At 40.7% G+C, this 20,619-nt stretch overlaps 6 protein-coding genes across 7 annotated transcripts; 4 read left to right on the top strand and 2 right to left on the bottom strand.

Annotated features, from left to right (window-relative positions):
- Positions 1-1,060: 1,060 nt before the first annotated feature.
- LOC129794231 (B9 domain-containing protein 2) lies at positions 1,061-4,262 on the top strand. Its single transcript, XM_055834914.1, has 2 exons — positions 1,061-3,334; positions 3,406-4,262. Exons 1-2 carry the CDS (start codon positions 3,247-3,249, stop codon positions 3,849-3,851), a joined length of 534 nt encoding a protein of 177 aa, XP_055690889.1. The 5' UTR covers positions 1,061-3,246; the 3' UTR covers positions 3,852-4,262.
- On the top strand, positions 3,870-7,988 carry LOC129794229 (tectonic-like). Its single transcript, XM_055834911.1, has 2 exons — positions 3,870-4,262; positions 6,201-7,988. Exons 1-2 carry the CDS (start codon positions 3,870-3,872, stop codon positions 7,740-7,742), a joined length of 1,935 nt encoding a protein of 644 aa, XP_055690886.1. The 3' UTR covers positions 7,743-7,988.
- Positions 7,989-8,009: 21 nt separating this feature from the next.
- On the bottom strand, positions 8,010-11,013 carry LOC129794222 (trimethyllysine dioxygenase, mitochondrial). Its single transcript, XM_055834903.1, has 4 exons — positions 10,243-11,013; positions 9,878-10,069; positions 9,158-9,779; positions 8,010-8,931 (listed from the first exon to the last, which is right to left on the bottom strand). Exons 1-4 carry the CDS (start codon positions 10,922-10,924, stop codon positions 8,661-8,663), a joined length of 1,767 nt encoding a protein of 588 aa, XP_055690878.1. The 5' UTR covers positions 10,925-11,013; the 3' UTR covers positions 8,010-8,660.
- A 24-nt stretch (positions 11,014-11,037) lies between these two features.
- Positions 11,038-15,116, top strand: LOC129794221 (RINT1-like protein). 2 transcript variants are annotated; one of them, XM_055834902.1, is made up of 7 exons: positions 11,038-11,274; positions 11,348-11,905; positions 11,973-12,388; positions 12,446-12,528; positions 12,597-12,762; positions 14,065-14,685; positions 14,757-15,116. In XM_055834902.1, exons 1-7 carry the CDS (start codon positions 11,146-11,148, stop codon positions 14,938-14,940), a joined length of 2,157 nt encoding a protein of 718 aa, XP_055690877.1. In that variant the 5' UTR covers positions 11,038-11,145; the 3' UTR covers positions 14,941-15,116. The 2 variants fall into 2 exon arrangements, with proteins under 2 accessions (XP_055690877.1, XP_055690876.1); XM_055834901.1 differs by having other exon boundaries at positions 11,043-11,274; positions 14,065-15,116.
- On the bottom strand, positions 13,944-17,024 carry LOC129794223 (facilitated trehalose transporter Tret1-like). Its single transcript, XM_055834904.1, has 3 exons — positions 16,825-17,024; positions 16,374-16,551; positions 13,944-16,297 (listed from the first exon to the last, which is right to left on the bottom strand). Exons 1-3 carry the CDS (start codon positions 16,874-16,876, stop codon positions 15,109-15,111), a joined length of 1,419 nt encoding a protein of 472 aa, XP_055690879.1. The 5' UTR covers positions 16,877-17,024; the 3' UTR covers positions 13,944-15,108.
- A 1,651-nt stretch (positions 17,025-18,675) lies between these two features.
- LOC129794220 (cytochrome P450 4C1-like) lies at positions 18,676-20,584 on the top strand. Its single transcript, XM_055834899.1, has 4 exons — positions 18,676-18,926; positions 19,027-19,136; positions 19,207-19,379; positions 19,445-20,584. The coding sequence occupies exons 1-4, from the start codon at positions 18,761-18,763 to the stop codon at positions 20,514-20,516; spliced, it is 1,521 nt and encodes a 506-aa protein (XP_055690874.1). The 5' UTR covers positions 18,676-18,760; the 3' UTR covers positions 20,517-20,584.
- The last annotated feature ends 35 nt before the right edge of the window (positions 20,585-20,619 follow it).

Raw genomic sequence — 20,619 nt, 5'->3', positions numbered from 1 at the left:
CCGGAACCTAACGCTAAATTGCAAGAGAACGGTGATAGATAGAGACTTGCGGTAAACGGCAAAGTTTAAATATCGACCGGAAGACATCCGATTATGAGGTCAAATCCACCCCCCCTCCCCTCCGTCCGCCATTTTGAATAACCACAAAATTTTGTTTTCGCTATATCTCAGCCGCTATTATAGCTAGAGGGCTGAAATTTTGATATGTTGTAGGGGCCATCAATACCTTTCCAACGATACCTCATTTTCGAAAATCGGTCAAGCCGTTTAGTCAATATGGCCGCCACAATTTTTCATCGAAAATCGACCATAACTCGAAAACGGCTTGACCGATTTTGATCAACCCGGGGTCAAATGAAAGATCTCAACAAACCCTACAACTCTCTAGAACATCCGAAGTTTCAAAAGTGACCGCTAGGGGGCCAAAAATCAAAAACAAAATTTTCGATGAGTTTTCGATGAATATCTCGAAAACGACGACATAAATTTTTTTCATTTTTTGATATGTTATAGCTGACCATATTATCTAGCTCCATGCCAAAAATGAAGAAAATCTATGGATCCGTTCTCGAGATATAGCCTTCCAAAGTTGGCATGTCATATCTCGGGTTCTACAAGTCCGATCTTGATCAACTCAAGCGCAAATGAAAGGTTTCGAGAAACCCTACAAATGTCTAGAACATTGCAACTTCGAGAAATGACCGCAAGAGGCGCTACAATCAAAAACAAAGTTTTCGAAAATTTCGAACTCGAATTTTTCGAAAATGGCGACATAAATTTTTTTCATTTTTCGATATGTTATAGCTGACTTCAAGACCTTTCAAACAAAAAAAAATTATGAAAATCTATGGATCCGTTCTCGAGATATGGCCTTCTAAAGATTTCTTAGGGTATGACTTTTCTACTTTTCCCGACTTTGCACGTATTTAAACTTATTCGCGTTCTAGTTTGCTCTCACAAAATTGGTACACTGAAAGAAACACAGCTCCCGTAAGCTTGGTCAGCTTACCAGTACATTTTTGCCTTTAAATTGCCTGGCGGGAAATAAACGTTATTATTGTTTTTTTTTTTTTTATTTCCCCCCATAAACCCATAGGTCTTCGGAAAATGATTCCATCTATGACCACCGGTCCAACAACTTACAGAAAAAATACATTCAGATACAGATATTTACAAAAAGAACATGGGAAAGTGTTTTACCAGCAGGCCCTCTATCCACGGAAGAAGAATCCCTTGAGCAAAACTCATCATCCCTTCGCTGCACTCCATGGTTGCAAAAAATCCTAGAAATACGTCCTTCCATCCAATGCTCCTGCCTTCCACGTTGCTCTTCTCCGAATCACTGCGACGTATCACAGGACCCTGCTGAGCTTGCTGTGCCTCTGGGGGGCTGATGGTCCTTGCATTTTTCTGTGTCCTCTCATCGTGGTCTTTGGCCCAGCGAAAATACCGCCCTTCAAGCTCTTCTTGACATTCTGCATGTTTCCTTTTCGCTCGAATACCCTTCACCAATGGCGAACGTTCTACTTTCTCGTCCATCACATCAACTTCCCCAGAGAGATCCGAAAAATTGTCAATTGTTGCCTCATCATCTCTCGATGCAAGAGCATCAAACCGGTTTCTATTCAGAGTATCCGGGAATTCAGTGTCATAGTTTGTCCTTATGTTAACTTTCCTCCTGGCTCCTCCGTGTCCCTGATTGCGCTCAGGATTCTGATTGTTGCGTGTGTCTGCAGATTGCACATTAGGGGGCTCCACTCGAGCAGGTTGGGCTGGTCGAGCAGCTCTTCTGCGGGCCAAGGAACGATCCACAGCAAGGTCCTTAATTTCTCCCAACTTTGTGCATACGTGGTTTTTCTGTGGCAGCAAAAGTTTACAGTTAGGGCAGTTGTATGTTCCTTCTGTACACGGGAATGAGCTAGATCCTTCCGTATGAAAAAGTCCACACTTATCACATCTAGGACGGCTGCCACAATGAGCTTCGGTGTGCCCAAAGCGGAAGCACGTCTTGCACTCCATAACCCTTGGGGCAAACGGTTTCACTGGGATTCTGAGCTTATTAACCACCAAAAAGTCTGGGAGAATAGTTCCCTCGAAAATGATTCTCACAAATGGTGTATTCTTTAGCTGCGAGTTAGATTCACTAACAACCTTTTTCTTAAGGCGAATAGCATCCAACAGCACGATAACATCCGAAGATCCGTCAAGTACACCGTATCCGGCTTCCATGATGTCCTTAATATCCTCGCACTCATTCAGAAAGATTTTCCCATATACCTCCGAACTCTTCGAAGGGATGTACGTGAAAAAATCTCTGCAAAAATCACCATCCTTCACCAATTTATTTGCATCTTCTCTGTTCTTCACAGAAATCTTTAGCTTATCTCTATTGACGGGAAGAATAGACTCCACCGATTCATATTTATTGAAGGTCTTTGTCGAAATTTGCATCACAGCCAAATTGTGTTTCTTTTTGGCTCGAAGATACACAACAAACGGTCCTCTCGCTTGCACACCATATTGTCGAGTTCTTCCGGCTGGTACAGTAGAACCTGTCGCCCCGTTATCATCGCGCAAACCAGAGTGCTCCATTGTCCCACCATCACCAGTGTAAGGGGGATCAGGTTCCTCTCCATCCTCTCCCATAACTACTACACTCGCAGTGCATGAACACTTTCGAGCGTCACATTAACCAACACTCGTGGCGCTCTTGAGTTCTCACTCACACCACTAAACCCACAGAAAAGTTCGTGAAAATTGGGAAAATTCACTATAGTCCAAGACAAATTTCTTGCTAAATAATGTCCAATCACTTTACTTGCTATTCTGACTCAAAATTTGAGGGAAAACAGCTGAAAATCTAGCCAATAAGCAGAGTGTGAATCCACACCTCCGACTCTTTTGAGACACAGAGTACGACTGACGTTATTATTGTAAAGGAAGAATTTTCCCTTCAGGAGGGAACATCTTAAGCACGCAGACACGGCAAATGATGCTAATTTCTCACGAGGAGATAAGCGCCACAGCACCTCCTGGGCTGTGTGCAAAATTAATCTGTGAGGGTGGAAAATTTTACAAAATATTTCAGTGTCAACGTCTCACCCGCCCCCGCAGGTGCAGCACCACCTTAGTGCGGTGGTGGTGGGTAATTCGACCGGCGCACCTGGTCTCACCGCGGCAGGGGGTGCACCATGGAAACAACAATAAACAACAGAAGGACATCCTGGAGTTTGAGTTGATGTGTAAATGGCTGAACTTCACATAATCGGACAAATTTTGGACGCCAGAGATTTCGAGGAGGAGAATCTTCTCTGCAAGTGGAGCTTCCAGATCGGTGAGTCCTCCATTGTGGCACAAAATTTTCCGGGTTCTTCTCCAAAAGTTATTCCTCCAATTTTCGCGTAGGATCATCGTGGAAGGTGATTGAGGGCTTGGCGGAGGGACAAACGGCCACAGATTCAAATCGCGTGGAAAAGTGTTCGGTTTTTTCGCATCCTCTGGACCTCCATCTATCCACACGTGGCCTCCAGGGGTGGCCAAAGCTTCACGTGGAGATTTGGACGGCTAACGCACTCAAACAGTGCTGGCCCGTTGGTTTCGGGGTCCTCCACATACCCACACGCCCTGGGGTACATCGTGTGAGTATCCCCACGTGGCGTATTGCCCCCGGAAACATCTGGGACGGCATTCGTGAGAAATTTCACGGTGGTGGTGTTGCCCTAGCCCGGAAGGAACTCATCCACACAGCTGGGGATCGCTACAAACTCTCCACAACATCCTCAGCGGGCTCCGTGACGGTTGAATTGATGCTGATCTTTAAAAATTTCAAAAAATTCGGTGTTGAATTTTAAAGAAAATCCACTCCCAAAATGAAGCTCTTTGTAGCTCTTCTCACGCTCTTGGGCATTACAGTGGTTCACGGGGATCGTGCCCTCGTGAAGATTGGCGTGTCCAAGACAACAATGGCTCCGGTTGTAACGACTGAAAGCTCGTCAACGACAACCACAACAGTTGCAACAACAACTACCACTTTGAGCACTTCAACAACCACTCAGAGCACTTCTACCACCAGCACTTCAAAGGATAACACTACAGTTAGTGCTTCCTCGACAACTTCCACAACAACCCTGGCACCTCCTGCGAATGCAACGGATGTGCCAGATGCTAAAAATCAAACAACAAATGCAACGGAAGCTGTGAAGATTCCCCGAAGGATAAGACTTCAGCAGGAACAGAGTTACTACTGCAAATGTGATTTAAAGGTGAGTCAAAGAGCTTATTTTTGGGCTTTCTTGTGGAATTTTAATTAAATTAAATATTAAAGAATTGAAGAAGTGAGAAAGAAAAGGAAATTCCGCAGCAGAAGACACAGTTCAGTGTTTTATTCAAAAAGTTTAATCTGAATAAAATAAAAAGATTTTACAAAAGTCAGCATCTTAATTAACAACTCTGCTACTGAATAAGAAATCAGCGTTTGAAGAATTAAACAATAAAAAAAAGAAAAAAAGTCCTGATTAATAAGAAAAACTCAACTCAGTTAGAATCTGAATCAAAATTCAGCATCTAAAAAAATCTTTTTTAAAATGAAAGTTGAAATTAAGCAAAACTCAGTCAATTCAGTAGGTAGGTGTCTTATTAAATTACTGAATTTCTTTTTCAATTGCAAAATTTCTTATTCAGCTTCTGAATTTCTTATTCAGTTATAAACATCCTTCTGCTGCTGGATTTCTTATTCAGTTGTAGAATTTATTATTCAGTTTCTGAATTTTTTATTTATTTGCTGAGTTTTATTTCTTGTTGTAGAAGTTTTTATTCTGCTGTTGAATTTTATTATTTATTTGCCTAATTTGTTACAAAATTCCTGATTTTTTATTTATTCGCTGAATTTCTTATTTTGTTGCTGAATTTATTATACTTAATTATAAATAATTAGCCTAAAATAAGACCGAAAATCCGTCTTCTTATTTTCTTAAATTGCTGAATTTCTTTCACATTACTCAACTTATTATTTCGTTGCTGAATTTATTACTTTCATTTGCTAAATTTTCTATTCATTGAAATTTAAAAGAAAATATTTTCCTCAGAACATCTTTAGCATTTTCCTTTACCTTCCTACGTGCTTACAAAATTCTTATTTTCAAATAAATTACCCGAAAATTGCCACAGAAGAAATTAGAAGAAAAAACGACATTTTAGGCGCTAATTAAGATTTTTTCTAGTCTAAAATTTCTCTCTTTAATCACCTCGTTTATTTCTCGTGCATGCTGATACCAAGCTGTGGCTAATCACAGCAAAATAAATTAGGGCATGGTAATGAGGCAAAGCGAAATTCGAGTAGAATCCTGATATTAGTCAAACGACGACAACGATGTTGAGGTGGAGGAGGAAAACCTCAGAACCACTGAAATATTCATTGATTTATACTTTAACAACCTTCCCCCCACACATTCACCGTAAAAGCTCACAGAACTTTGATGGCGCGCGCTTTTAAAATTCAAGCACGAAATTCTAGGGCAGACTCATCAAAATTCTCACAGCTATATAGTTTTGATGGTATTTTCACGTGAAAACCCATTGAATGGGATGTTTTCTGAGTATAAGGAGAGAAATTTAATATATATGAGTAAATCACGCTTTGTGGCATTCCGCAGAATGTTCTCATGTAGTGAGAGGGGATGTGAAAGATAACGCCGGAGCGATAAGAAATTTTACAACGAGATGAAAGAGATTTAAAATGCCGTCTCATCGATTTTTTTTCTTATACTTTGCCTCTTGTTTTGTAACATCCTCATTGATTCCTTGCGGTGTGCTGAAAATGCAATAATAATATGATACTGCGTAGCAGGAAGATGAGTTTTCTTTTACGTAGTTCCACAATAAAAAAAACACCAAGGATACCCCCCTCAAGGAAGGATATTCAATCCAATTTATGAAGGTTGAATTGCGTGAGAAAATTCAAAAGAATTTCAATTTGCTGCCAAGGGGCAGGTGTTTGGCATTCAAAAGAATTTTTAATGAAAAAAATGGAGAATTTTTATTCTTCATTTTATTAAAAATTGAAAAAAACGCATAAAACGTCCTGAAAAAATGTTAAGGAATCGCAAAAATCGCAAAAAATGGCAGAAAATCGCAAAAATTGGCGAAAATCGCAATATCTCAAATTATTCTTTAAAAAAAATCCATTTCTCTTACCTTCATAGATCAACGTTTGTGATGTAGACTGTTGCTGCGATATTGATTGCACGGGGGACATGCTGAAGCTCTTTGATTGCCATGAAGCCTACATTTCCACAACAGACTACCACACTCTGCACGGACTCCCATCGTGTCGTGTCTCCTCCAGCATTTTCTGTGTCCTCAGGAATAATCTCCACCGCTATGATTACGAAGAATTCGATGAAAGTCTCTCAGCGTGGCGTGTACATCACTGGCCAGATACAATTGAGGAAACTCCCGCTGATTCAGGCAGAGATTTCTACCGTCTACATGATCCAATTGCAATCTCGATAGAAGGTGCACCGGGAGTGCTGGGAATTCCACTTTCCCTCTCAGGGGGAGGTGTGTGTCACGTGGAGGAGAGTATTAAATTCCTCACAAACACCCACAGCACTTGCCTGAGGCGGAGGGATGAGAATTTTTCAATGGAATACCTCACAAAGCTATCCTCTGTGGAAATTCCTCCAAAGCCCGATATTTCCTGCTCTGAAGCATCCAATTCATGCCTTGCGGTGGAAATTTTCCATTGTCTCGGCACACAGTGTTTGGGATTCAATGTAAGTGACTCTCCGAGGTTGTTTCCCTTTAACCTGATGCTCAAATTCACTCACAACTTCACCCACATTGTGAAAGTTGAAGCTACCGCCGTGGAGAAGACCCTTCCGGCCCACGTGAAATCGCATCATCAGCGTATTGAGGTGCTTTTTGCGACTGTCAATGAATCCCACAGTCACACAGTCAGTGGGAATATTGGCTACCTTCCGGGAAAACCTGTGATTTTCTCCCACATTCACAGTGTTAACATTTCAGAGGATAAACAGGAATCCCTCATTGATTACTTCCATCCAAATCGAACATCTGAAGATGAGGACTACCACATGGCTCTCCCCAAAAGCCACGATGGGCTGTGTCTATGGAGACACTCCTCCTCCTCTCAGGATACACGGGAAACTCTCAATTTTGCAGAGAATCAAATACGAACTTGCGACATTCACCTCCTGGACACTCTGAACATCACCCAAGAGACAAACTTCACGGAGATTTGTCGGAATTTTCACAGGAAAATCCTTCAGTACCTCCTCATGTTCCCCAATGTCACTGAGAATCTCTCCACAGAGGAGCTGTATGTGTCTGAATTTGGTAATCCACGCAATGATACGAGCAATTGGATTCAAATTGACTTGAGGGGCATCGCCCAGGGTGCAACAATTGAGGGAATCTTCGATGCAACCGATGACACCATCACCTGCCGCAACATGATCATCCGTGCAAAGCACGTGTACCAATTTGGGCGCCTCGAAGTGGCTGGAAATCGTCATCAGGCACTCATTGAGAGAGCTAGTGTGGATTTTGGACCACGCGTTGATTTGCAATTCAGAATAAGCGAAGATTTTCGCGTGCCAATCTTCCATGTGGTTTCCTTTGTGGATTTAACCCACCGTGTGAGGAATTCAGCTGCACATCCGCTCGCTTCACTCCTCCTCCTCATTTTGTGCCTTTTTGGAACTTCCATGTGGATGGAGTAGAGAATCATTTGCATTAAATTCAATTAAATTACTAATAAATTGAATTACAAAGTTTTCCGTGGAAATTTTCAAGTGCCCTAATTGGAGAAGGTTTAAAGTTTCTTGAGAAATTCATTGATTTTTGTAGGTGTTTTCAAAGTAAATTCCTCATTCATTTACTGGCAAATTAGTTCCAGAGATTATATACTCCTTCCATGCTTTAAAGTTCACATTAAAAGGCTCTAATAAATTAAATTAATTTAATTATTTAAACTTCTTTCAATAAGATTTCTTTTAGGTGTAATTCTACATATTTTCCATTTATTTTTCTAAGAGGGAAAGCTTTAAAACCAGAGTTTATAATGTTTTTTTTATAAAACACTTAAAAAATACATTTTATCCGGAAGGACCTATTGCCTGTTTTAGGACAAAAAAATAAAATCATAAAAAAGTAGCAATTTAAAGTTTGTACACTTTGCTTCCCGGAAAGTGCTATAAGTGGCTGAAAGTTGTACATCCATCCTGCCCAATGCATCAGGAAGTTTCTAAGGGATCTTAGGAACATCCTTTTCAACACCCGGTTGATCCTTGATTTCATCTTCAGGACAAAATATGAGTCTATAAAAATGCTTTATGCAATTCCAAAGGGGACTTTCTAAATGGACAGATTTGGACCCAAAGATGAAATCAAGGATCAACCGGGTGTTGAAAGGGATGTTCCTAAGATCCTTTAGAAACTTCCTGATGCAATGAGCAGGATAAATGTACAACTTCCAGTCACTTATGGCACTTTCCGGGAAGCAAAGTGTACAAACTTCAAGTTGCTTTAAAAAGTCATAGAATTATTGAGAAAAACTAATATTTTTTACAATATTTATTCTTCTTCGCTCTCTTGTACTTAATCCTCGTGTGCTTCTGGAAGTTTCCCCACAGCGCACATTAATCCACCAGCTTCATCTTGCGCGCAACACTTAGGAAATCCGTTCGTGCAACGTAGCAGCCACACATTGACCTCTTTCCCGTGAGAGCAGCTCTTCCATGGAGGAGGCGCCAATTATCGAAGATCATCACGGTGCCGGGGGATAATTTGAACCACCATTCATTCCCCTCGGATGCCACTTCCGCCGCCATAACACGAAGATCGCTGTAGAATTGCTGAATCTCATCGTAGGGTAGTGTATCCAATGGAGCTCGGTCGTAGAGATTAAATCTTATGGGGGTAGAAGATTATTAAATTAATGGCGAAGCGGTTGAGGCTGGAAATTCCCCCCAAAAAAAGAGAGTTATCTGACTCAATGAAATATTCGAAAATAATCCCCCATGGAGACAAAAGGTCACGCGATAGAGAAAGGTCAAAAAGTTAAAAATAAATAAATCTGTCGTCTTTTGTAAGACAATTAAAATGATAAGAGATAACATTCCGGAAGTACTTTTACCTGATTTGTTCAACAGATCCGGTAACTTTGTCCTCTTTGATGAGAGGCGCCGTGTAGGCGTGATGATGCGTCTCATCTACGTACTCGAAGGGAATAGCCGTGGAACAGAGCCTCGCGTAGACCTCTGGATGCTTCTTCTTCACCTCACTGGCCACCCTGTATCCATCCACAAGCAGCGACTCCCCGCCATCCCCTTCAAACTCCGTACAGTGCAGCACCTGCAGTCCAGCTGGATCGCAAAAGTAGGTATTATCCGTGTGCGCCCCAAGTGCTTCGTGCGTGTACGCCGTGTCACTCTCCTTCATCACACCACTCTGGAAGGTCCACATTTCCCCGAAGAAAGTCTTGTGAATGGGAAAGAGGCGCTTAATTGCCAATTCCGTGCATGAAACATTCGCCGGGACTTTATCCACAAAGGCCACCCCGTAGCACACCAAACTCTCCACAACACTCCTGGCCGCCTCCTCGTCAGCCATTAGATCTCCCAGCGAAACACGCGCAAAGGCACTCTGGGAGATTTTCTCAGCATCCCAAAGGATTCTCTTTGTCACAGATTGTTTCAGATGGGATGCGTGGCTGGTGAGGAAATCCCACGAATACTGGGATTCATGCCCATCGTTCCCTTTGAGAAGAAAAAATTAAATTGAAATTGAACTTCTATACATAAATTAGAACTTTTAATTAGCTGCACAAACAGAGTGAACATAGCGGATGACTCACATGAAATTGCCAGGAAATCATCGCTGAATTGGCAGGATTTGGCCTTCACATCGGGCGGAAGAGACAAGAAGCTGAAACTCCGTTGATTTGTGCGATGATTGTAGCATTCAGAGCAACGGCAGTGATCCCGTAGCCAGAAGTAGTTCAGCTTGAGACTCCGCGAAGGCACTTCGATGAATTCACTGGACATGACTGTTTGGGGAGAAATACGACTGAATTAATGTTTGACTTATGCTGGCGGCTTTATAGATTCATCCCACAGCACTAAATGTGATAATCTCTTGACCTCTGTGGTCGCTGGAGGGAGAAATTTACCAAACAGCTGGGATGAGCTGATTGGCAAAATTCACTCAATGACTACTTACCCAATTGTGGTGCTTCCACGAGAGATTTTTGCACCTGAACCTCTGCTGGAAGATTCACATAAATCTCCAGCAATTCCTCTTCCTTCCCACTTCTTTGAGATTTTTCCCGGGATTGGATAAAGTAGTGATTCGTAGGTACTACATGCCCATCAGTCTTGGGTACTTTTGGAATATTGATATTCATGGAAAAATGTGAATCGAGAATTTCTTCAACTTCCTCTGTGAATCTCCTCTTCTTCAGCGTCTTCACTAGAGCTGCCTCTCTCAATTTAACCGGACGCACAACTCGCGTTAAATTCCGCTGCACACGAGGCGGTAGCTTTGGTGGCACAGGTGGTGCAACAATTTCTGCCTCCGCTTCTGGATACGACTTAACCATCACTTTGGGATCGATGACATTGAAGTTGTCCAGCGCTTTGAGATTAATTGATGGCACGGCTGTCTTATTCAAACATCTCGATTCGATATTCTTGTAGTCCTGCCGCCTAAAGTGTCGACTACACACAAAAATCCTCTTCCGGAGATCCTCAATGGAATGTGTGGCTAATTCTGGGATATCCAGATTGGTCACCCATTCCTCAGCTCTCTCCTGATTCATCGGCAATTTGTGCACTAAATCAAATCTCTCGTCCTTGCACACAGGCACCACGCATGCACGTTTCTTCCTCTCCGTAGCCTGCATAATTTCCTCAAATCCCTGGGATTTTTCAAAAGGCCAGGAAACTCCTGAATTCTTCTTCTTCTTCTTGGTTGTTCAGTTTGGCTTCTTTGTGACCAGCAGCGCCCTCATTTCATTCATAAATCCGCCCAATGTGGGTGCACCCTTTATATTGACCAAAAAATGTTCGTTTTTTGCTGATACATACCTCCTTACTTCCTGGTTTGCCGGTGATCCTGTAAAAGATGAAGACTGCCGAGGAGAGGATAATTGAGAGGATCAACAAGGAGATTGGGAGTGACATAAAGAACCTCCATAAATCCCGGTTTTTAGTGAAAGAATACGAAGAAAGTCTTCAAAACATTCGAGCAAAGGTAAAAATATCTTCCACGTATGAAGGATTTTAACCGGAAATGATGGATTTCTTCGTGTAATTCCCACTTTTAGATCTCCCTGGAGAATCCATTGGTAAACTCCGTGATAAAGGCAGCAATTTGCAATGCCCAGGATGCTTCTGAGAGGCTGGAAAGGCAAACGGAAAAGGTCGATGCCTTTGCGGAATCACTGAATGAAAAGCTAGACTTCAGGACGTCGATTGTGGCTGGTATTGAGGATAGTTTGGAGAAGATTGGTGGCCTTGAGCATCTCATTGAGTACTTTAAGATTTTGCGGGATATTCAGGAGATAAGTCAGGAGCTGAAAGCTTCTGTGGGGGGTCGTGATGAGGGGAAAATTGTTGGATTCTATTTGGCACTGTGTGGCGAGAGGGAATCCTCGAATAGTGTCATTGGGAGGCTTCAGCATGTTGAGGCGCCTCACTTGAAGACCTACGCCAATCAGACAGCCAGCTACTGGCATGATATTCTACTCGATAAATTCTCCAAGGATTTCGAGGGTCTCCTCAAGACAATCCGATGGCCATACTTGGGCCATGCTTCGGAAGTGCTGAATCCCTCAAAGGATGCCATGAATAAGCTGGGTATCCTTGCTGAATATCTCTTCCTCGTAAGATGTAGAAGCCTCCAGTTTGGCTAATTTAATCACTCAAACTGTTCTGATTTCTCTTTTGCAGATTAAACCTCCCGGAGATCCAAGTTCCGAACATGTGGTGCTCTCTCCCGGGGTAACATGTCCCCCAATTAGTCATCCCACAGAGCTCCTCATTAAGCCCTTCCGGCAGCGTTTTCAGTTTCATTTCACCGGCACAAAGCAGACAAATCGCCTTGACAAACCCGAATGGTACTTGACGCAGATCATCAATTGGGCCAAGGATAATCACCTCTTTGTGGGTGAGAACTTCCAAGTTTCCGCATCCCGAGCAGGTCTGGCGGATTTCAATGTTCGTCTTGAGTTTGTTCGAGGCCTCGTGCAGCTGGCAATGGAGAAGCTTTGCGAAGAAATTGAGCAAATAGCTCAGGATGAGCATCTCTTTGCACACCTGCTGGATGAAGTGCTCTCCTTTGAGCAAGACATCAAAGAGACTTTCAAGTAGGTCATCCCACCAACCCCCTCAACAATCAGAAATTCACAAATCTGTTCTTTCAGCTACCCAAATGCCTTTCCAAGTGCAATTACAGTCCTCACTCAGGCGCAATACATCGTAAAGTGGCTCAACATTGAAAGGGGATGTAAGTTCATGGAGTTCTGACTGCTCCTGACCCAAAATCTTCTAAAAAATAATTTTAATTTGTTGCAGTTACAACAAATAAAATGGATGCAATCATGACGGGAGACTCTCCATGGGAATTCATTGAGCCCTCTAACTTTGAAGAGTTGAAAATTCCAAAGTGTGTCGATCAATTCCTTCATCTTCTGGACGCTATCCGGGAGCGATACAGGAACTTATCACAGCCGGGACATCAGTAAGTATAGAATGCTTTGATTTATAGCTAAATTTCTTTGTTTTTTCGGAGGGTTTTGATTGATTTTTAGAAGTTTAAAAAAATTCACAGTTGTGGTCGTAAAAATTGCAAATTATTTTATGAATTGAAATAATTTTTCGCAAAATTTGCAAAAAATGATAAATTCTTTGTTTTCAATTTATAACATTTTAATGATCTTAAAAGTATAATAAACTCTATTTTTAATTAAACATAAATTTTAATGAATTAGTCAATTTTTTGTGTTCTTTTCAACTCATTACATATCGTTGATTACGAGGTTAATTTTGTGTTTGTTGTTTTTCTTTTTTTTTTTTAGCTAAAAAGTAGAATTTTTAGACAAAAAAATTCTACGATAGAGTTTCTAATAAAAGGAAAATTAGGAACAAGATATTAAAAAAAATGTTTTAAGAGAAAGGACTTCATGCACTGGTCATGTAAAAATTCCCTCTATCGCAGAACAATTTTGACCCATTCAGTCTTGTAGATGATCAAAAAACATTGAAGAATCGCGAGAGAAACTCTCCAATATCCACTGGGATCACATAAAAAAATGCAAAAAAAGAATGTCAAAAAATTCAAAATGTTTCAAAACTTTTTTGTAAACTTGTCGCACATTTTCCGTGGAGGTTTTAATGTTTTTCAAATTAATTTTGCATAATCAAAATGAAAGTGCCAATTTTCTTGTAATGTTTATTATTAATTTAAAAAAGAAAAACCCTCCGCGGAAAATGCGCGACAAGTCTACAAAAAAGTTTAGAAACATTTTTTAGAGGGACAAAAACTAACTGCAAATGGTGACGTAATGTTCCGCAATTTTTAGCTATCTTTTTTGCATTTTTCAATGTGATTCCAGTGGATATTGGGGAGTTTCTCTCGCGATTCTTCAATGTTTTTTTTATTCTCTACAAGATGAAATGGTTTAAAATTGTTCTGCAACAGTAGAGGTATTTACATGGCCAGTGCATAAACTCCTTTTCATTTCTTTCCAAGAATTCCTTTAAAGTTCTTTAATAAAAGAAACAAGAAAAATTCGAAGACAGTTTTCTTTAAAAAAAAGTTTTTAAGATTCATTCATTCATTCTGCTGAATTCCATTAATAGAAGAACAAGAAAAAATTTTAGAAAAACATCATTTAAAAAGAAATCTAATTCTTATTTTAGTTTGAAATTTCATAGAAGTCCTTCAAAGATTTTTTTTAATTTCATTTTAATCCCTAAAACTCCTCCAAAGTTCCTTAAAGAAAAGACTTTTCTTTTGTTAAAAAAAAACAAAAATTTGCAGATTGCAATTCCTGCAGCTCCAATTGGAACTGATTGATAACTTCCGACGACGGTTGGTGCAGCTGCACAACACCAACATTGGCTACACAAAAATCCTCAATGCAATCAACTATCTCACATCTGTTTTGCGTGAATGGGGCGAAAATGTTCACTACTTGCACCTCCATGCTGCCCTTGTGGGCCCCGATGCGGTGGAAATTAGCTCGGTGTTCGAGAAGCCCGTTGAGGAGCTCGAGCACTGGCAGAGGAAGCTCGTGAAGGAACTTGCGGGGAAGGTTGTGGATGACATAAAGGCAAAATCAATGCCATATCGTCATGATTTGTGGGTCACGATGCCCGAACAGAATGCCAAGGAACCTTTCATTCTCAGCGTAACTGCTGGAGAGATGTTCCACATTATGATGCAGGTGCTGCATAATCTCGAGACGGAGCTGTCTGCGAATATTTTTGGGATTGTCTTGCGTCTCATTGCGCACCAACTGGATGATTTCTTCTTGGACAGCATGATTATGAATACGAAATTTTCAACGGGGGGTGCAGCACAATTCCAATTTGACATGACACGCAACCTTTTCCCACTCTTCGGGCAGTACGTCCGGAAGCCAGAGTTACAATTTAAGAGGTGCGTCATGAGGAGGCCAAAGACATCCCATTTAATTGTTTTATCTGAAAATTCTCTTCTTCTTTTCGTAGTATTGCTGATTCATGTATTCTACTTAATCTCCCAAGGGGCTCAGCAATACTCCTGCATGAAACACTCCGGGATGCCAGTACGCTTGAATCACACAGAAATTCCCTTAGAGAAGTTAAAGTGGCCAATCTCATGCCACCTGTTGCCCTCGATGTGTTGGAGCGAAGGACAGATATTTGCTTTTGAGCCTTTTGCAAGAAGTTCTTTTCTTTTCTAATGAGCTCCTAAATGGTAATTGGGTTCAATTTACATGCAACAAACAGTAAATTATTGCTTTTTTCAATGTTATTGTTAGTATATCGTTATTAAAATGAATTTGTAGTAAACAGTGGTGGTCGTACGAAAACGCATCAACTACGAAATTTGTTCTTTATTCTCTGTCTCGTCATTTTTGTCTTTTTTATCGTTTCCTTTGCTCGATGGGGCATTCATATCTTGTATGATGGCATCGAGTGATCGTCCCTTTGTCTCGGGGATGAGAAAGTACGTGAAGATGACGAAGGCAAGGGAAAATACGGCAAATCCCCAGAAGGTAACATGCATCCCAAGTCCATCGGAGACAACCTGATACAGCTTAAGGACACCAAAACTAATTGCCAGGGCAACAATGACCACGGATCCTGTTGCAAGAGCTTTAATGTTGGTGGGAAAGAGTTCAGCTTGCAGGGCAAAGGGTACCGTGGCCAGACCAATGGTGTACATTACAATGAAAATCATGAGGAAGGTTATTGGAAGCCAGGCGTGTGCATCCAGATTCACACCCTTGTGGAGGAGGAAGAAGTAGAGTCCGACGACAACGTTGCAAACTGTTACACCGGCTGTGGAGAGAAGGAGGAGTGGCCTTCGTCCCATACGATCAACAATTGAGGATGAAAGAGCAGCTGTGATGAGTTGCACAACGGCCATAATAATGGCGGATTCACTGCCACTAAGGCCATTTGCAACCTCCTCAAAGATCTCCTGGGAGTACGCAATGACAGCTTGACTGCCACAAAGTTGCTGACATGCTCCCATACCCCAGACAATGATCAAAGCTCTCCTATTGCCAACGGTGAAAAGTTCTCGGAGTGTGGCACGATTTGCTTGAGCCTTCTTCACGGATTCATTCATTTGCGTGATCTCCTGGGAGACATCATCAGTTTGTCGGAACCACTTGAGACTCTTCTCGGCAGCATCTTGGCGATTGCGCAGCAGCAGGAAGTACGGAGACTCTGGAAGCCAGATGAATGTTGCAATGAAGAGAGCTGGAAGAATAAGGAGAATCCATGCGAGTAGCGTTATGGATACATACGGTCCAAAGGCATAAACATAGAGTATCCCAAATTTGGCCATCACTGTTAGCAACGTCCCAATGGATCCACGAATTTTATCTGATGAAATCTCTCCCAGATACATTGGCATCACCATGTACGCCATGCCGTAGGTGATGCCACAGAAAATCCTTGATACATAGAGGATAGCTGGTGAGGTAGCCACGAGTACTAAAATGAGGCCAATTATCACGGGAATTGTGGCCACGAGAAGGGAAATCTTACGTCCAAATCTGCAAAGGGAGTATGTAGAAATTGAGATTAGGCGCCAGCCATTTGACCATGAAGCTCCGTGAGGGGATCACTTACCTGTCTACGATAAAGAATGAAATGAAGGGCCCCAACAGAGAGCCAATCACCATAAAGGAAACAATCCATGAACTCTCATCGCGCGTCGTGGGAATTGGAGAATCGTCAGCGAGGAGTTTGGGGAGTGTGGGTGAAGTCCAGCCATAGATAGCGGCTGATGTGACCATAATCAATGTGCCTGAAAGTGCAAGATAGTGTACAACACGGGAATATTGTCCACAAGGTAGTAAAACTCCCACAGTTATCAAATAATATGGTTCATCGCCTCTTCAAATTCTTGCTTCTCTTTATCTCTCGCCCCCCAATAAACTCATTATAGACATTTGCGCGGGTGATTGACGGATCAATTCCAGATCCTGCTCCACTTCACACCCACACAAAAAAAAGAACTAATTCAGCAACAAATCTGCGCCAATTTGGGGGGAGAAACATAATTTTTTATGGGACTTACCGGAAAATGCTGCTGTGTACTGCCTAACAAAAGCACCTCTACCCCCGTCCATCTTCTTCAGATGTTCACGCGACTTGGAGTCTCAATGGACTGACTGGTGAGTAGGGGATTCAGCCTATATTTATGAACACACGCATTTATCTTGTGTCTCCTCAAGAGCCATTATATCTCCCAAAGATTGCCATCATTGAGATTATTAAGTTAAAGCTGCCGAATTTTACGTGAAACCGAAAGAAATAACATGAAAACTTGTGCCTTTTTGTACTTTTTTTTTTTAAATTAATTTTCATACCCCGCATTTTCCAGAGTGATTTGAATGAATATTGAGGAGGTCATTGTGACTGAAAAAACGTGCAAAGATGAATGAATTGACTGACTAGAATCGTGATAAATCTAAAGAATATTCTTAATAGTATACCTTTAAAATTGTGCAAGAGAGGAATTAGATAGATAGATAGAAATATTAATTTAGTCAAGATCTTGCTTTAAAATTTAAATTTTAAATACTGTAGCAATATTCTGCCGAATTTCTTCAAAAGACAACATTTTTATCCTTTCCAGCGACGTTTCAGTTAATTTATTGTCATTATCAGGCTTCATTGAAAAAGGAAAATATTTTTTTTAAAGCTTTCCTGGTAAGATAATGACGTAAGAAACACAAGCTTGTTAATAAGACTGTTCTTTCCGTATTAATCGACCAATCAGAGAGTTCTTCTTTCAAACAGAACTCGACTTTTTTATTAATAATTTGTAGATCTAATTTGAATTAAATCCTACTCGAGAGAGAATCTTCGTTGCAAAGCTTTGAGGAACTTAATGAAGAATATCATTACTAGACCTTATGAACAGCAAGGGAAGAGCGAGTAATATAGTCGCTTAAGGGTTTGGAAAAATCTCAAAACATCATTATTTTCCAAACAGATAAAACGAAATATATAGCTTATTTCTTTAGGACATGTTTTGCCCTACAATTCGTACTCAGAGAATTTCATTCAATCTAGCTAGAAAATCTGATATTTTGAGCTTTTTCGAGACGCAAGTGACTTTTTTTGCCCCGCTCTCCCCTATTGAATTTGAATTAGATGTCTTTGATGACAACTAATTTTTGTAATTCTAATAATTGACGTTTATTTTCTAACGTTTAAGATTTAATTTCTATCGTTTGACGTTTTTTTTTTTCAACATAAACTATTTCCGTTAAACATTTTAAAATTTTTCTAACGTTTGACATTTTCCTTAGCATTTAACGTTTATTTCTTAACATTTAGAAATTCTTTCTAAATGCTTGACGTTGCTTTTCCACCATTTAATGTTTATTTAATATTTTTCTTTCAAAATTTTCATGATTTTTCCAATGTTTAATGGTTCTTTTTTCAAATAATTTTAATATTTCTTTTCCAGTATTTGACGTTTATTTTCTAACGTTGGGAAAATCTTTTCTAACACTTAACGTTCCTATTCCAACATAGAGCGAAACAGAAAAGCTTTTATTCGCGCATTTTTTTGAATTTACAATAAAAACGGAAATGATAGCCCGTCAACTAAAAGAAGATAAGAATTCTATTAAAAATAAATCACAGAGAGTTCATGCTCTGGTGATAAAATAATTTATTAGCATTAAATGATCATCGCGCTCCCCTTATGGGAATCTTGTTTTACTACAAATTAATGAGATTTTTTTTGCAGTATGTGTTTGTTTTCTAATGCACTATTAAATGAAATTTCCACAAGTCGGAAAACTGACATATAATTTAATTGAACATTAAATGGGAGATACACGATCTCCTTGAGATTTTTCTCTCATTTTTCCATTCGCGAATGATCGGCATGAGATTATATGTGAAGTGTGGCGATCAGTAGCTACAGAACGCTTGAATGTGAAGCATTCTCTGACTATCATTTGGGGCGCATTTGCATCTTTTTTTTACTGTGAGAAATGTTGCACTTTGTGGTGATTCTCTTTGTGATCTTCGTGATCTGTGTGATCTTCCCGGAACTCTACTTTCGCACCTTAACGTCCTATAGGACGACAATTGGGGTTGGTGGACCGTACCCAAAGCCATTCTGGCAAGGATTGCAATTTGCTCTCAAGCTCAATCGAGGTGATTGAAAATTAATTCTTAATGATCCTCATTCTTTCGAGGCTGATTGCAGCTTTAATTTGATAAAAAGTGATCTCGATTAATTCTTTTTTTTTTATAGAGAACATTTTCACCCACCTTCGTACATATGCGGAGACATTTCAAAAGTCTTATGCTTTCTTTGGCTTCGGAATGGTGTATGTGCATATAATAAAAGCTGAAGATATGGAAGTGAGTAAAGTGTTAGAGAACAAGTTTCTAAGAATGGATTTATAATCAATTTGCATTTAATTCCGCATAGAAAATACTAAATTCCTCAAAGCACGCCAAGAAGAGCTTTCTGTACTCGTTTCTGGTGCCATTTCTCGGGGATGGTTTGTTAATTAGTGGTGGTACAAAGTGGTCGCAGCGAAGGCGGATCCTCACACCGGCTTTTCACTTTAATATCCTTCAGCAGTTTCTCAAGATTTTTCAGTGAGTTTTCTTTGGATATTCTTTGATCTGTTTGAACTTTTGCTGAAAGCTCTTTATTCTTCAAGGGAAGAGAGTGTTAAGTTGTCCAAGAAACTCTTTGCCCTGGACCCTGAGGATCGTGGAATCGTCAATCTTCCACCATTGACATCTCGTCACACCCTGGATACAATCTGTGAGACTGCAATGGGTGTTAAATTGGATTCCCTGGAGGAACCAGATGCCTACAGAAATAATATATACAGTACAGCACGTTTGCTGGTGGATAGATCGCTCCAACCGTGGTTAGCAAGTGATGTTATGTTCAAGCTTTTGGGGTATCAGGAGAAATTGGATAAATGCCTCAAACCCATTCATTTCTTCACGCGAAAAGTCATCCAACAAAGGCGCGGAAAAATTCTAGAAGCAGGCACTACACCTATGGCCAGTACCAATGAAGATATCTACAGTGAGAAGAAGCAGAGGTACGCTATGTTGGATACCTTGCTTGGAGCTGAGCAGAATAATTTAATTGATGCCGAGGGGATTCGTGAGGAAGTGGATACATTCACTTTCGAGGGGCACGATACGACGGCTTCAGGGATAACTATGATCCTCTTCTGCCTTGCTGGGCACCCAGATGTGCAGCAGAAGGTCTATGAGGAGATTAGAGGAGTCAGAGAGGAGAAGAATGGGGCTCCAATGGAGATAGGAGATTACAGCAATTTAGTGTACACTGATCGTGTGATTAAGGAGTGCTTGCGCATCTACCCACCTGTTCCACTTATTTCACGTGAACTTACAGAGACGCAAGAGATCAATGGATACCCCGTACCGAGTGGAACAATGGTTTTACTCCATATTTTTGATCTCCATCGTGATCCTCAATACTTCCCGGATCCCGAGAGATTCGATCCGGATCGATTTCTTCCGGAGAACGTTGAGAAGCGTCATCCATTCGCCTATCTACCCTTCTCCGCGGGACCACGGAACTGCATTGGGCAGAAATTTGCTCTGCTGGAGATCAAGACGGTTATTGAGAGTATCCTGATGAATTTCCAATTGTCACCTGTAACTCACCAGAATGATCTCGTTTTTGTGGCTGATCTTGTTCTCAGAACAAATGAACCGATTAAAATTAAATTCACGAGAAGATCATAATTTTAATGAAGTTCTATGTCAATTAAAAAAAAATTTATTACTTTTCAATAAACTTTTTTTTTATCAAATGATCATAAAGTTTTTTAAGTCGATCGTTAGACAA

This window comes from Lutzomyia longipalpis, chromosome 3, assembly GCF_024334085.1.
Source record: "Lutzomyia longipalpis isolate SR_M1_2022 chromosome 3, ASM2433408v1".
NCBI classification, from domain to species: Eukaryota; Metazoa; Arthropoda; class Insecta; order Diptera; family Psychodidae; genus Lutzomyia; species Lutzomyia longipalpis.
This window is presented reverse-complemented; position numbering and strand designations above follow the sequence as displayed.

Excerpts from the sequence above, each read along its gene's own strand:
- LOC129794231 (XM_055834914.1), top strand. The coding sequence starts at position 3,247 with ATGGCTGAACTTCACATAATCGGACAAATTTTGGACGCCAGAGATTTC. Across the intron at positions 3,335-3,405 it reads CAAGTGGAGCTTCCAGATCG|GATCATCGTGGAAGGTGATT; the intron begins GTGAGTCCTCCA and ends ATTTTCGCGTAG.
- LOC129794229 (XM_055834911.1), top strand. The coding sequence starts at position 3,870 with ATGAAGCTCTTTGTAGCTCTTCTCACGCTCTTGGGCATTACAGTGGTT. Across the intron at positions 4,263-6,200 it reads ACTGCAAATGTGATTTAAAG|ATCAACGTTTGTGATGTAGA; the intron begins GTGAGTCAAAGA and ends TTACCTTCATAG.
- LOC129794222 (XM_055834903.1), bottom strand. The coding sequence starts at position 10,924 with ATGCAGGCTACGGAGAGGAAGAAACGTGCATGCGTGGTGCCTGTGTGC. Across the intron at positions 9,780-9,877 it reads TGATTTCCTGGCAATTTCAT|GGAACGATGGGCATGAATCC; the intron begins GTGAGTCATCCG and ends TTCTTCTCAAAG. Across the intron at positions 8,932-9,157 it reads GGATCTGTTGAACAAATCAG|ATTTAATCTCTACGACCGAG; the intron begins GTAAAAGTACTT and ends TACCCCCATAAG.
- LOC129794221 (XM_055834901.1), top strand. The coding sequence starts at position 11,146 with ATGAAGACTGCCGAGGAGAGGATAATTGAGAGGATCAACAAGGAGATT. Across the intron at positions 11,275-11,347 it reads TTCAAAACATTCGAGCAAAG|ATCTCCCTGGAGAATCCATT; the intron begins GTAAAAATATCT and ends TCCCACTTTTAG. Across the intron at positions 11,906-11,972 it reads TTGCTGAATATCTCTTCCTC|ATTAAACCTCCCGGAGATCC; the intron begins GTAAGATGTAGA and ends TCTCTTTTGCAG.
- LOC129794223 (XM_055834904.1), bottom strand. The coding sequence starts at position 16,876 with ATGGACGGGGGTAGAGGTGCTTTTGTTAGGCAGTACACAGCAGCATTT. Across the intron at positions 16,552-16,824 it reads GTACACAGCAGCATTTTCCG|GCACATTGATTATGGTCACA; the intron begins GTAAGTCCCATA and ends TTGCACTTTCAG. Across the intron at positions 16,298-16,373 it reads TCATTCTTTATCGTAGACAG|ATTTGGACGTAAGATTTCCC; the intron begins GTAAGTGATCCC and ends CTCCCTTTGCAG.
- LOC129794220 (XM_055834899.1), top strand. The coding sequence starts at position 18,761 with ATGTTGCACTTTGTGGTGATTCTCTTTGTGATCTTCGTGATCTGTGTG. Across the intron at positions 18,927-19,026 it reads TGCTCTCAAGCTCAATCGAG|AGAACATTTTCACCCACCTT; the intron begins GTGATTGAAAAT and ends TTTTTTTTATAG. Across the intron at positions 19,137-19,206 it reads TAAAAGCTGAAGATATGGAA|AAAATACTAAATTCCTCAAA; the intron begins GTGAGTAAAGTG and ends AATTCCGCATAG.